This window comes from Pollicipes pollicipes, unplaced genomic scaffold (genome assembly GCF_011947565.3).
Source record: "Pollicipes pollicipes isolate AB1234 unplaced genomic scaffold, Ppol_2.1 Scaffold_3087;HRSCAF=3621_pilon_pilon_pilon, whole genome shotgun sequence".
In the NCBI taxonomy this organism is placed as follows: domain Eukaryota; kingdom Metazoa; phylum Arthropoda; class Thecostraca; order Pollicipedomorpha; family Pollicipedidae; genus Pollicipes; species Pollicipes pollicipes.
This window is the reverse complement of record NW_023596225.1, coordinates 25,599,061-25,611,940: the sequence shown is the minus strand read 5'-3', so window position 1 is coordinate 25,611,940 and position 12,880 is coordinate 25,599,061. Positions and strand designations below refer to the sequence as shown.

General features: G+C 54.3%; 1 protein-coding gene across 1 annotated transcript; it reads left to right on the top strand.

Annotated features, from left to right (window-relative positions):
- Window positions 1–7,508: 7,508 nt before the first annotated feature.
- LOC119090405 (organic cation transporter-like protein) lies at window positions 7,509–11,222 on the top strand (the record flags this gene model as incomplete). The annotated part of the gene is made up of 2 exons (XM_037213202.1): window positions 7,509–7,581; window positions 10,711–11,222. A coding segment is annotated over exon 2 (474 nt), but the record flags the coding sequence as incomplete, so codon positions are not given.
- Between the last annotated feature and the right edge of the window lie 1,658 nt (window positions 11,223–12,880).

Genomic DNA, 12,880 nt, shown 5'->3' with positions numbered 1-12,880 from the left:
GCGCGCCGGCCTCCGCCAGTTGACGCGCCAGCTGCGCGGCTGCTATCGCGTCTCGGCACTGGACCGCCGTCGGAGGCGGCCACCTGCTGCTGCAGCGGTCCACGCCCCGCCGCAGGTGAACACCGCTCCTCCGAGGCGGCCAGCGACTTCTGGCACGCCTCAGCTGCGCCTGCTGCGCCTGCGAGCGAGGCGGGGCGGGCGCGCGGCGTCAGGTGTCGGCGAGGTCGCCTGTCCCCCATACCCGTGACACACCGCCGTAGGGCAAACGGACCGCGCACGGCGGCCTCGCTCCCCTGACCAATGGCACGTGTCTCCGGACGGGAGCTGCAGACGGTGCGATACCCCGACCGCCCACCGTCCTCAAGTCGTCCCTAGACAGGGACTCAGAGCCGTCCCTAGACAGGGACCTCAGAGCCGTCCTTAGACAGGGCACTTGGAGCCGTCCCTAGACAGAAGACTCGGAGCCGTCCCTAGACAAAACACTCAAAGGCATCCCTAGACAGAGGACTCACAGCCCCTCCCCCCAGACAAGCCACTCAGAGCCCTCCCTAGACAGGGCACTCAGAGCCGCAGCACCGGCCGGGCGCTCGGCGCAACCCGGCCCGAAGCTAAAACTAACTTGCTGGATTGAGTGCGGACATATCTTTAAATCCATTTAGTTTTGGCAGCACGGCAGGGCACAAATGATGTTTTTTGGTTATATATGCACCTGAACCAGGCGCTGCAAACACACAAAACAATTGTGGGCACTTTTATTACTGTGTCAATCTGTCTGACACAAACCACTTTGTCTTTATTTCTTTTTTTCAGCATTCTGCAGCGTGTTTAAAGTGTCGCAAAATCCCCCTTTTGAAGTATTTCCTAGAGTTGCTCACAGATATTGCTCACAGATACACACCATGGCCACTGCATTCAAGTCATTCAATCACACTGAACTGCCAATTTCTTCGTCTTCCGTTATTTTCCATGGTTGTCAAAGGCAGCCACTGCTGGGATGTTGTATCTATCGATACCAGACCTTTCTGAGACTGTTCATCCCCATCAATATCATTTTGCACACTGTTGACTGCAGTCTTGTGGAAACAACAGTTCTGTGGGAAACCCGGCCGACGTATCGCGGCAGGTTTCGCCCTGCGACACTTATCAGGCAGTCCACACATGATCCGCCAGGCCGCCGGATCACTTGGTCCGCCCGGATGCCAGCCGACATATGATCTTCCGAGCTGCCGGATCAGTCGCTCCGCCCGGACGACAGCTGACATATCACGGGCCACCGGCCCGGCCCGGCCCGGGGGCCAGCACCCGCGTGAACGGCCGGCCGCGCGTAGGGACGAGATAATGCCGAGGCCGTGCCCCACGGGTCAGCGCCGAACGCATCCGGAGCTGGGCACGGCCACTGCGACGCCGCACCCGTCGATCGGTTTACCCGCACCACGCTGGTCCGCTCGTTCATCCGTGGTACGTCGGCCAGGCTTCCAACAAGACTCCACGAGACTGCAGTCAACAATGTACAAAATACAGATGATAAACATGGAAGGCATGGGCAGACGTTTTTACATGAGCCAGCATTGGGCCGGCGGACCTTCCGGGCCACTTTTCCGGGTGTGGCAGAGCTTTAAAAGGCCTAGTTTCAAGACTATAACTCTCACTCTTCCGTGCACCTGTGGACCGTGCACTCGTGCCTCACCCTGGTAGATCCCGCACTGGTGTGCAGCTGGATTACACACAGCTTGTGAGGACTTGCACATGTCATACCGGACCAGCATGTGATTCCGCTCGGCAGTGTCAGTCGGTGAGTACTAGTCCCTGTGTGAGTGCTACGGCTCAAGCATTGGTTTTTCCTTGTGCGTTTGTGACTGATACGTTTTGGTCCCTTTGGCCGGCACGCGACCCTTCCCTTTTAGTGGTTTTGTTGATTTAAAATACACGATAGCCGTGTACCGACGCTTTAACCAGAAAACCGTCTGGGTGTCTCACCGCCCGGGGCGTGAGACTAAGGAGAAGGCTATAGAGACAGCAGAACGGTACAGGGAACAATCTGAACTCTAAAACTCCAGGGAATACTCGGCTATATTTCCGCGGGCAAGCCCTCTTCAAGTGAGTTTTAAAATTTTCTATTCCATGGTGATCCATAAAAATATTTCAAAGTTACATAAGAATCCGGAACGTGGGACGTTCATGTGGACATGTTTTGGAGCGTTTTTAGGCATGTCCCCCATAAATATCCCACGCTCCGGGTTCTCATTGACCTTTGCATGGTGTTTTATGGCTCGCCATAAATGGTAACTTCCAACACTCACCAGCATGTCCACCGAAATATAATAAACTTCACCGCTTATTCATTGCATTTCTTGGAGTTTGAGACTGCAGTGAACTTTGCACGGTAAAATGTTAGCTGCCGGGATGGCAAAGACAGAGGATACGTTCTCCAATTCAGCTAATGAGCCTGCACCCCCACCCCTTCTTTCGCATTTTATGTGGGATGCATGCTTATCACACCAGGGCACGTAAATTTTCCAGCTTTAGGCCCACTTTTCCAAAGTTAAATTTGATCCTTGCGCCAATTTTGTTTTCACCATCCCATTGCCGGCGTGGGTCAAGATTGTTGCCATAATTGAATGTCAGGTATAGTTGATCTGTTGACGATGGAACTACTTTGTGGCAGAGTGGATGCCCGTGAAGTTGGTGATTTATTCAGCGACGAGTTCCAATTTCCCTGACATGTGAGATGGTCGATTATGGCATCACAATCGCGAATTGCGTTTATTTTACAATATCATGTGACCTCCTGAGTTAAATTAAAGATCAAGGGACGGGGAACTCCAAATCACCAAAAAATTGGCGGCCGACTTCAAGTTCTTAAGCATCAGAATATTTATCAGCGCAAGAGCCAGTTTCCGTCAGAAATTAAGATAACCTTTCAAAGCCAATTCGCGTTTTAAGGGCGAGAAACTCCATCTCACTAAAAAATTACTCGCCAATTAGGAATTTTCAAGCTGTCAAAACGTTATGACCTCTCTAGGTGACCTTTCAAATTCCCACTTAAAAGGCGGGTTTGTCAATGACCCCAAAAAGTACCGGCCGATTTCAACTTTTCAAGTACTAGAATATTTCTCAGCCCACGACTAGCGTCCATCAAAAGTCCTGACTTCTGCTCCCGCTCCTGCTCCCGAGATCAACTCCCAAGGCAAAATTCCGTCTCACGGGGCGGGAACTCTACATCACCGCCTTGAGTTCCCCTGCTTTGGCCTTAAATTTTGCCATGAAGGTCACATTATATTGCAAAATTAACTTCATGTTCGATATTATTGTGCCGCACTTGTCCACCCGACGCGTTTTCAGTGAAATCTCAGCTCGCTGCTAAATAAATCGCTGAAGGCATCTCTAACTTCAAGAGCATGCAAAGAGATGCCAAACAAGTTCATTTACCATTATGTGGTACTTTCAACCACTCTGATTGCGAAGATAAGCATCTTTTACACTAGCGTATAGGTTGGTTGTGAATGACGTCACCAAAAGTGAATGTTTGTGATTGAGGCGTCTTTTAAACTAGCGTATAGGTTCGTTGCGAATGACATCAACAGAAGTGAATGTTTGTGATTGGCACAACGGGCAGCGTGAGCATTTAGCGAGGCGTGTCACGGTGGATATTGGGACATGTGCGTCACTAAACCACGTGATATACCGATAACGCATACTTGTGTGTATGCAACATATAACATAACATAACGTGTATCCTTCCGACTCGTCGGCTGAGCGAGGGTCGGGCGCCTCGGGGTGACTGGGGGTCGTAACCCGAGGCGCGTCCTATGGCGGATCAGTCCTGGCGTGTGCTTCCTTTGTATGATATGGATAAGAGGGCTGCGGTCCTACAAATACCCGAGTTTGGCGGCACCCTAGGCAACCGTACTCCACCTCGAGACTGTGGGCCATTGGGGGGGGGGGGGAGGGGGGAACTAGAGGGGCAACATCGTGAGGCCGGAAGCTGGTTAAGGGATACGACGAATGAAAACGGCGTGTGGTGATACTGGGACGAATGCATGGCATTGAATACAAGTAAATAACTACAAGGACCAGTAGGAGCAACGGTAACTCAGCATAGGGAAGAGCGTGGCTACATGTATATGGCATATGGGAGCGCAGCTCAGCGTATGGTGATAGTGGGACGAATCACAATCACAGCTCCCATCAACTGATGCTTGAAGCCGAAGACCTACTACGAGGTAGTAGCCGAGATGCTCTGCAGGGCGTATCGTAACCCAACTCGTGTCAGGTAGCCGTAGCAGAGGGAGAATCACTCCACGGGCTCCCCGCAATATCATGTTCCTTACATCAACCTCAGCCTCCACCACGAGCAGTGAAGTAACCCATGTGTTCCAAAGGGAATCGGACAGCCTCACACTTGTGCGAAGTTCTGGTATCAGCACGGGATGCGGTACATTACTGAATGACATTTTCTTTGCAAGACGGCCAGGTTGCATGGGACACCACTCGCTGAATGAAAATAGGCATAAGGAAACAGAACGAACGTCGTCACCAACTTTGCAAGATTACAAAATCTTTGGAAACCAACTTTCGCAATGCTCACAAAATGTTGAAGAACACTGCAGCCATTAATAACGGCGAAACGAGCATCCAAGGGACCCTACGATTACACCGCCGACTGCTTCAGGAAGATTGAAGCCCTTCAGCGCTCATGCGTTATCATTGTTGTAAAATTGTATGATGCTGCAGCACTGTTTTGCAGATTAATGAAACAAGATATAGCACTACAGCTACCTCCTTTGTTCTTGCAAGGCGCAACGACTTGTAATGAAGGATTTAGAAAATGGTTGCATAAGGTTGCAGAATGATGCAAAATCGGTTCACAGCTAACTGAAGCAAGGCAGCAACCTGGGATTACTTCCATCGTTTGTACAAGAACCCCATGAGAAGGATTCACTGAAAAATTGCAATGTTGCACAGCAGTCGCACATTGCAGGCAAAGCACCCCATTGCAACTCTACACAAGCGCGGGCAGACGGGCCTCGTTACATCTCCTGGCACGCGCTTGAACGCGCCACATTAAGTATGGCACTGAGCACCTTTCGGGCACCGCCGGCATCAAACGACCCATCCAACACTCGTACCCAATGGGGAGGGGGAGGAGGCACATAACCTCATTTGAGCCATTACGCTTTCACACCAGATTCTGTGAGATTTCGGAGGAATTCCATCAAATTTCGCAGGGAATCGAGAACAAACGAAACCGTTCTGGAAGAATTCTGGTCATGTTCCCGTCGCCTGTCAGTACATCAGTGCCTCGGAGCCTTAACTGCTCGCCCCACCGCACTACGAAACTGGCTTAATTGGCCAACGACCTCCTTGCTGTGATGAGGATCCGACAGGCGCCGTCAGGCCGCCCACTTCCGGCTAATCTACAGCCGTCCCGGCCCACAGTCTGAGCCGCTCAGGGTTTCTCCCTCAAAACGTCCGCTCTCGTAAATAAGTGCCGTCGCTTGGCTGTTGTCGGCCAAGGAGCTCAAGGTACCGCGTATGCACCGCAGCGTGTGTTTATTCACTCTTCCCTCGAAGCGCACCCAGCAGCGCTCTTCGAGGGCTGGGCGCCGCGCCGTGGCGCGAGCTGTTGAACGGTCACCGAATTTTCTAATTTGCGGCGTGCTGCTCAAACGCCTCTGAGGTATTTTCATTCGCAACGCGATATGAAATATCGTACATGATTTATCGCGAGAGGCGGGCTCAGTGAGGCGGCTTTGGTTTACCTCACCATTAAAACCAAAAGCAGAACTCCACGCCCTTTGCACGCTTGGCACTTTTGGCCCCTGACCGACACAAGGACCCGTGACTGTTTCAGGAGCTCCAACGGATGCAAATATTGGACACCGACCCTGCCCCTGGCTGGCTGCAGACTGCAGCCTACAGCCTGCAGCCATGCACAGTTCCTGAAACCCTTCGACCGTCTCGGGGACGTTTGAACATTTCGCCGGAGGCATTTGTGTGCGGACATTTAATTCATATCCCTTTTCTGGGCTCCTGCGTACCAAATGTGTCTATCCCTTTTCTGTCAGCTTTCTTTCTAGAACTCGCTATCAATTCCACGGCCATCTGGCTGCTATGGGGCGTTTGTTTCAATGACATCTGCAATCGAGCCACCAGCTGCACCAAAAAAAAAAGATTTAGTGCTTCCCCAGTGGCGTAGGCGGCGGGGGTAGGCAAAGGGAGCACGTTCCCCCTTGGGTCCCGGGGCCATTCGGCCCGTCCGGACTTACGATCAAGGGCCAGAAAGGTTATATGGGGGTCGTAAGAAAAGGTCCGTCCCGCAGCGCCGGGCCGCAAATTTCGACCAAGGAGGCCTTTACGCCGATCGGGGCACCCCCTGAATTGATGAGGGCCTTCTATTCGATTAGGCACCATCAGTACCAAACAGTCGGTACTGAACACTCGTACCGAACAGTGTCCGTCTAGGCCCTGGGGACCCAAGCAGGGCCCGGCCTTGTGCCCGCACTCCCAAGTAGTAGCAAGGTCGTTGTCCAATATTCGCATTCATCGGAGCCCCTGAAATAATGAGGGACACTTGTGTCGGTCAGGGGCCCAAAGTACCAAAAGTGCCAAACAAGGAGTCTGTGTCTGCAAGGAGCCTAGAGTCAGGCGAAAGAACATTTGCTGAGCAGGGACACGGACGGGGCCCTGAATGCCAGAGAGTCTCTCGCTGTGGCCAGGGTCCCAGACACTCTGAAGATGCATAACAACTTATGACAAAGGCCGCAATAAGACAGTGGAAGGGCCCTGTGTCAGTCAGGTGCTCTCCATCCCATTTCAGCCAGTATCCCGTAAAGTCGGACAGGATTCCAAATGATTCGACTCCCTGAGGCGATACGGGATCGTTTTGCGTCAAAGGGGGCCCTGCATTGGTCCGGGGAAAATTTCCTGGGTTAGAGAGTTTTCCGCTTCAGGGAAGGGTCCGGTGAATCCCTATAAGGGCCTCCGGATAACCAGGTTGAGTGAGTGAGTGAGTGAGTGAGTGAGTGAGTGAGGAGTGAGTGAGTGAGTGAGCGAGTGATGAGTGAGTGAAAGAGGAGAGAGCGAGCGAGAGAGAGAGAGAGAGAGAGAGAGAGAGAGAGAGAAGAGAAGAAGAGAGAGAGAGAGAGAGAAGAGAGATAGAGAGAGAGAGAGAGAGAGGAGAGAGAGAGAGAGAGAGAGGAAGAGAGAGAGAGGAGAGAGAGAAGAAGGAGAGAAGAAGAGAGAGAGGAGAAAGAGAGAGAGAGGGAAGAGAAAGATAGAGAGAGAGAGAAGAGAGAGAGAGAGAGAGAGAGAGAGAGAAGAGAGAATAGAGAGGAGAGGAAGAGAAGAGAGATAGAGAGAAGAGGAGAGAGAGAGAGAGAGAGAGAGAGAGATCGAGAGATGTTATCACGGAGACTCCGGGGCGGGTCGCAGCACCGCCTTCTCGCGACCTCGGGCCGGCGCGCTGCACCACGCCGTCCGCCACACTCAACTCAACGCGGGACGGAAGGCATCGGTTGGAGCGCTACACCAGCGGCCGCAACAGACCACGGCAAGGCCTCCGAGGACCGCGACAGTCCGGTAAGGTGGGGAGCTCAGGACGAGTTGGCTTTAGCAAGGTCCTTGCGGAACATTTCTCTTTTTGCTGTCTTCCCACTGGGAATGACGCCGTCAACAACGCACTGCAAATTCATCAACCGGTGGGCTAATAAAACAAACTTCTCTGGGTTTGTGCGCATGAACCGAAGCGTTTAAGATATCAGATTGTGTGCGGGCTGCGCATTTTATCGCAGCTTCTTCGGCCATGACAGTTGACGCGGGGTAACGATTGTGTCAAAATCACTATTCAAACTTGCTTCATTTCGCCGTCTTTAAAGTGGTGGGGATATTTGTTTTAAACGGCTTCATATGTGAGATGCAGGCGTTTGTGCCTTCTAGAAGCTATTCAGTTTGGCCAAATCCGTTGAGAGTGAAAAAAAAAAACGGTAAGAGTCCACGTATTTTTCTCGAAGTCCACAGTCATCCGTGATGTCAGCGGCTTATGGTGCGCACATTGATCGGAATACTTTTGAATTAGTTATGGCTATGCCAGCGTAGAGTTGAAGTGAACATGAGGTAAAACGTCATGGTACACGGAATGTCGGCATTGGAGATTGTTGTACAAACGCGCACTGCGACGACATGGAATGGGATATCTAGTTTACCTCCAACATTTTGGTAAACCGAAATCGTGCGCTTTTGTTCTTGGGTGTTGAGAGTTTCTTGAGCCTTTTATTCCTAGTTGCTCTTGATTGCTCTTGTCTGTTTCTCAACTATTCAACTGGTTAGTGATTGGGCTTCGCCCAAACGGAACAGAAATGGCTGAACTTTTGAGATGCGGGCTTCTGGATTTAGGCTTATCGGATGCACCAAGTGCATTCAACGCTGGTTTAAAAATAAAACACCTCCAGACATTTGTTTACGACGACAGAGCGTCCGACTGCATTGGACCGAGCAACCAGCACTGGCGTGGTGCGGATTGTGCGACCACAATGCAATTAAAAGTGTGCTGTATATATGTCACAAAATGTACCAATTTAGTGCGGGATACTTGGATCGTTTGCGTTCCAACTTCTCCTGACCATGAACCACTTTTAGATTATGAAATAGTTCGGCTGGTACGCGGATCGGGAACGGACAACCTGCGTAATATTTGCTGTAAGTAAAAAAAAACAACAATGAATTGCCAGGTTTGCCTCGTACTCTGGTGATTATTTCAGGTAATATGACGAGGTCCATCACAAACCACCTTGTGACCTTGTCAGGGAGCTCAATGCATTTACTGGAATCGGCAAGTTCCTGCACAACAGTGATTGCCTGCAAACAAGATCATTCAACTAACAGTTGGTGGCAATCGATCTGTAGCTAAATACCTCATTATCCAACACACTTTCCACATACAATCAAGACCTGCCTATCTCCCGGACACTACAGGACCGTCTACAGCATATCGACCGCTGCTAGGTGCTGCTGTGTAAGCACCGACAACTTCATATAAACAAACGCATAGTACTTCGCGTCGCGGCCGAGTACGAATGGGCCTGGTGTCATAACGACATAACGTAACAAAACGTAAGGAATGAACTCATTCCGGAGTAATTGGCTGTGTAAAACGGCTCAGCGCAAGATATCTGGGGACGCAACGGCGGGTCCAGGCACAGAGAAGGTACGCTTAATTAGGTATCGATGTCGTATGAGAAGCCGTGCGCCTATGATAGGCCTCCTCTGGATTGGACGGACCAGGGCAAAGAACGGAGCGAAGTTGTATAAATCAGGACGCTGACCCCCTCAAAGGTACCCGCCCTGACAGTCGCGGCAGGGCCAGCGGCACGGGTCGCAAGGCGCAATATCTTGCCACAGGTCAAGTGTGACGGGTGGGACTCAACTGCTTTGATAATGACATCATTGACGTCAATGCCCAATGCCGGCGTCAGGAGGAGAAGACAAGCTTCAGGCAGGATTGAAACGTCGAGCAGGACGGACAGACGTCAGGTAAGCATGCATTCGGGCAGCCAAGAACTAATAATCAGGCGGGAATGACAGACGCCAGCCAGGAATGACAAAGATCAGCAAGGAATGATAAAGGTAGGGAAGGATTGGCAGACGTCAGACACGAATGCCAGATGTCAGAAGGCAGGCATACCGGGAAGACATTATAGACGTCAGACACCCGTTATGCAGGAATGGCGGGCGTTCGGCGTACATATGTGCGTGCCATTGAGGCTTTACGACGCACACAGCTGCTGAGGTTATATGGCGTCGCCTGCCTCTCACCCTGGCGGGAAGGGCGGGCACCGCGGGGAATCGAACCCGTACCTCTGGGTTCCCAGACGCGTAGTTGTTAACGCAGACGCGTGAACCTCTACACTACCGGCACCCTACATATCGGCGTACATACATCAAGCGGGGGTCGCCGACTCCCGCTCCTGGACAAGAGCTCAAATGGAGCTAAAAGTCGAATGACAAAAATCAAACGAAGCCATCGGGCAAAATGGCTGAAGGCGATAGAACTCGAATCTTAAAAGTCTGAAAGACAAATAGTCGACAGGGATAAAGAAAGGAACGCATAGCGATAGGGATGAGTCAGATAAGTTCAGGTTGTCGCGTACACGTTTTTGCAGTAGAAGTAGGGTCGTATATAATGGCTGCATATCTTTTTGAAGTGTAAGTAATGACGAATATAAGTCACTCGTCACTCGTATAAGTCACGGTACAGCTTTTGTCGCGCATCAGCAGTGTCGTATTTAAGTAATGTCGTAGCACGTCTGTCGAAACGAGCTTTTGTTGTAGCAGAAATGTCTTGGAGCCGTCCCCACATCTGCTGGCCCTGGCCTAGCCCGATGGTCGTTAATTGATCAGAAGGCACACCGGCAAACTTGCAGCCTGGTGCCGTTGAATAATTCAGAATTAGGCTACCAATTGTTCCACGACTGTTGAAGGCCAACCCGCGGCGGCGCATCCTCTCGATCATATCCACCGCTGCCTGCCCTGCCGTAGGGAGGTTCTCGTGCCGGCATTGCCCAAGCACTGAATTCTGCTCGCGCCCGAGCATGAAGTTGGCGCCCGTGTTGAGAAATGTTGCAACGCGAGGAATCGCTACGTCCCATGACATGAATGTGGGAAAATCATCATTGCTTTAAACGATCTGAACGGCGTCGTTTCCTGCCGCAGAGTTGGGCGGACCTCTCTCCGCCCCGCTGCGGTCCCTGATGGAGCCGACACGCGGCGCCCAGACGAGCCGGCCGTCCGCGGAGCCAGCCGACGCGGCCCGGCCCGACGGCGGCGCCGAGCACGACGCGGAGAGCTTCGAGGACATTCTGCGGCTGACATGCGGCAGCGGCCGCTGGCAGACCGCGCTGCTGGCCTACATGTCGTTGATGTGGCTCATCCTGCCATTCTTCTCCATGTCGATGATGTTCATCGGCGCGACGCCGCCGTTCAAGTGCGCCGACGGCTTCGACGCGAACGCCACGTACGCCTCGCTGCCGGCCGCCGCCCAGCGCTGCCACCCACCCAACGCGAGCGCCGCCTGCCGACGCTGGGTGTTCGACCGGTCCGTGTACGAGTCGACGGTGGTGACGGAGTGGGCGCTGGTGTGCGGCCGCAAGCCGCTGTTGTCGCTACTGCAGTCGCTGCTGATGCTGGGCGGCCTGTCGGGCGCCGTGGCTGCCGGCCAGCTGGCAGACCGCTTCGGCCGGCGGCCCGTCTTCCTGCCGGCTATGCTGCTCATCGTGCTGGTGGCCTTCACGTCGGCGCTGGCCACCAGCTACGCGCTGTTCGCCGCCTGCCGGCTGCTCAGCGGGCTGGCCATGGCTTTGATGATCGGCAGCCAGTACGTGCTGGTCGCCGAGCTGGGCGGCATCGGCCAGCGCGCACGCTACAGCGCGTTCACGCTCATGCCGTTCGCGGTGGGCACGGCGCTGGTGGCGGCACTCTCCTATGCCGTGCGTAACCGCCGGCTCCTGCAGCTGGTCTACGCCGTGCCCTGTCTGGGGCTGCTGCCGAACATCTGGCTCATGCCCGAGTCGCCGCGCTGGCTGCTCCTGCGCGGCCGGCCAACCAAGGCCTACGACGTGCTGGCGGCGGGCGCCCGCTGGAACGGCGCCGCCATGCCGCCGCGGGACGTTGTGCTGAAGATGATGACGCGGGTGCACTCCGGCAAGCCAGCGCCAGAGGCAGATACCGGCGGCCGCTGCAGCCGGCTCCTCAGCCAGCTGCTGCAGCTGGTCAAAACGCCCCGTATGCGGCGCAAGCACACTAGTCAGCGCCTTCGTCTGGTTTCGTCGTCTCCGGCGCGTACTTCGGCATCGCGTTCGACGTAACGCAGCTGAGCCGGCAGCCGCACCTGGCCGGCGTGCTCCTCGGCCTGCTAATCTACCCTCCGTCTTCTTCTTCCCTATCATCGACCGGCTGGGCCGCCGCGGGCCCACGGCCGCCTGCTTCTTCCTCTCGGCCGCCGCCATGCTCGTCATCTTCGCCGTCAGCCATCCGCCGGTGCGGCTGGCGTTCGGCCTGGTCGGCCAGCTCAGCGTCAGCTTGGCGTTCAACATACTGTACGCCTACTCGCCCGAGTACATGCCGACGTGCGCGCGCGCCGTCGGGTTTGGCGTGTGCCAGGTGGCGCTGCGGCTGGGGCGCCACCGGTCTCGCCGTTCGTGGTGGACCTGGTGAGCGAGCTGCAGGGCCAGCGCGCCGTCGGCCGTGTTCGGTGCCGCCGCGCTGCTGGCCGGTCTGGCCACGTTGCTGCTGCCAGAGACGCGCGGCGCCGGCCTGCCCGACTCGGTGGCCGACGTGGAGCGGGGTGGCAGCGCGGCGCCGTCCGTCGGGCACGGCGCCGACGGCCGGACCGGCCAGGCCGCCCGCCGACCCGTGGGCCGCGGCGACAGCGGACGAGCTAGCCCGCTGACGTGATCCAGCGGCCTGCAGCGCTGGGAGCTACGGAGTGAGGGATTCTGTCGGACCTGTAGATCCGGCTCGGGACCTGACAAGCCCACGACCAGCAGGCGTGTGCCGCTCGGTGTTCGACGCGACGCCTGCTACGCTGAGCGCGAGGAGCTCGCACTGCTGCGCTCGACCAGCTCGAACGCCCCGCGATATGACTCCAAATATGAATATGGACAACAGCTTGGAATTTACCAAAGTATGGGGAAGCGGTGTTGTGTTCATGAGCGTTTGGATTTATAGCCAGGAAGCTAAGGCCCTCTCAGCTCCTGCTACTGGCTACAAAGCCCTCTCCACATTCTGCAGTCGTCAGCTGTTGCGCCCAAGAGACGCCCCATTTAAGCCCGCACGCCTGTAAAGCGAGAATAAAAGAGCTCAAAAATATCTGCAAATGTACTGG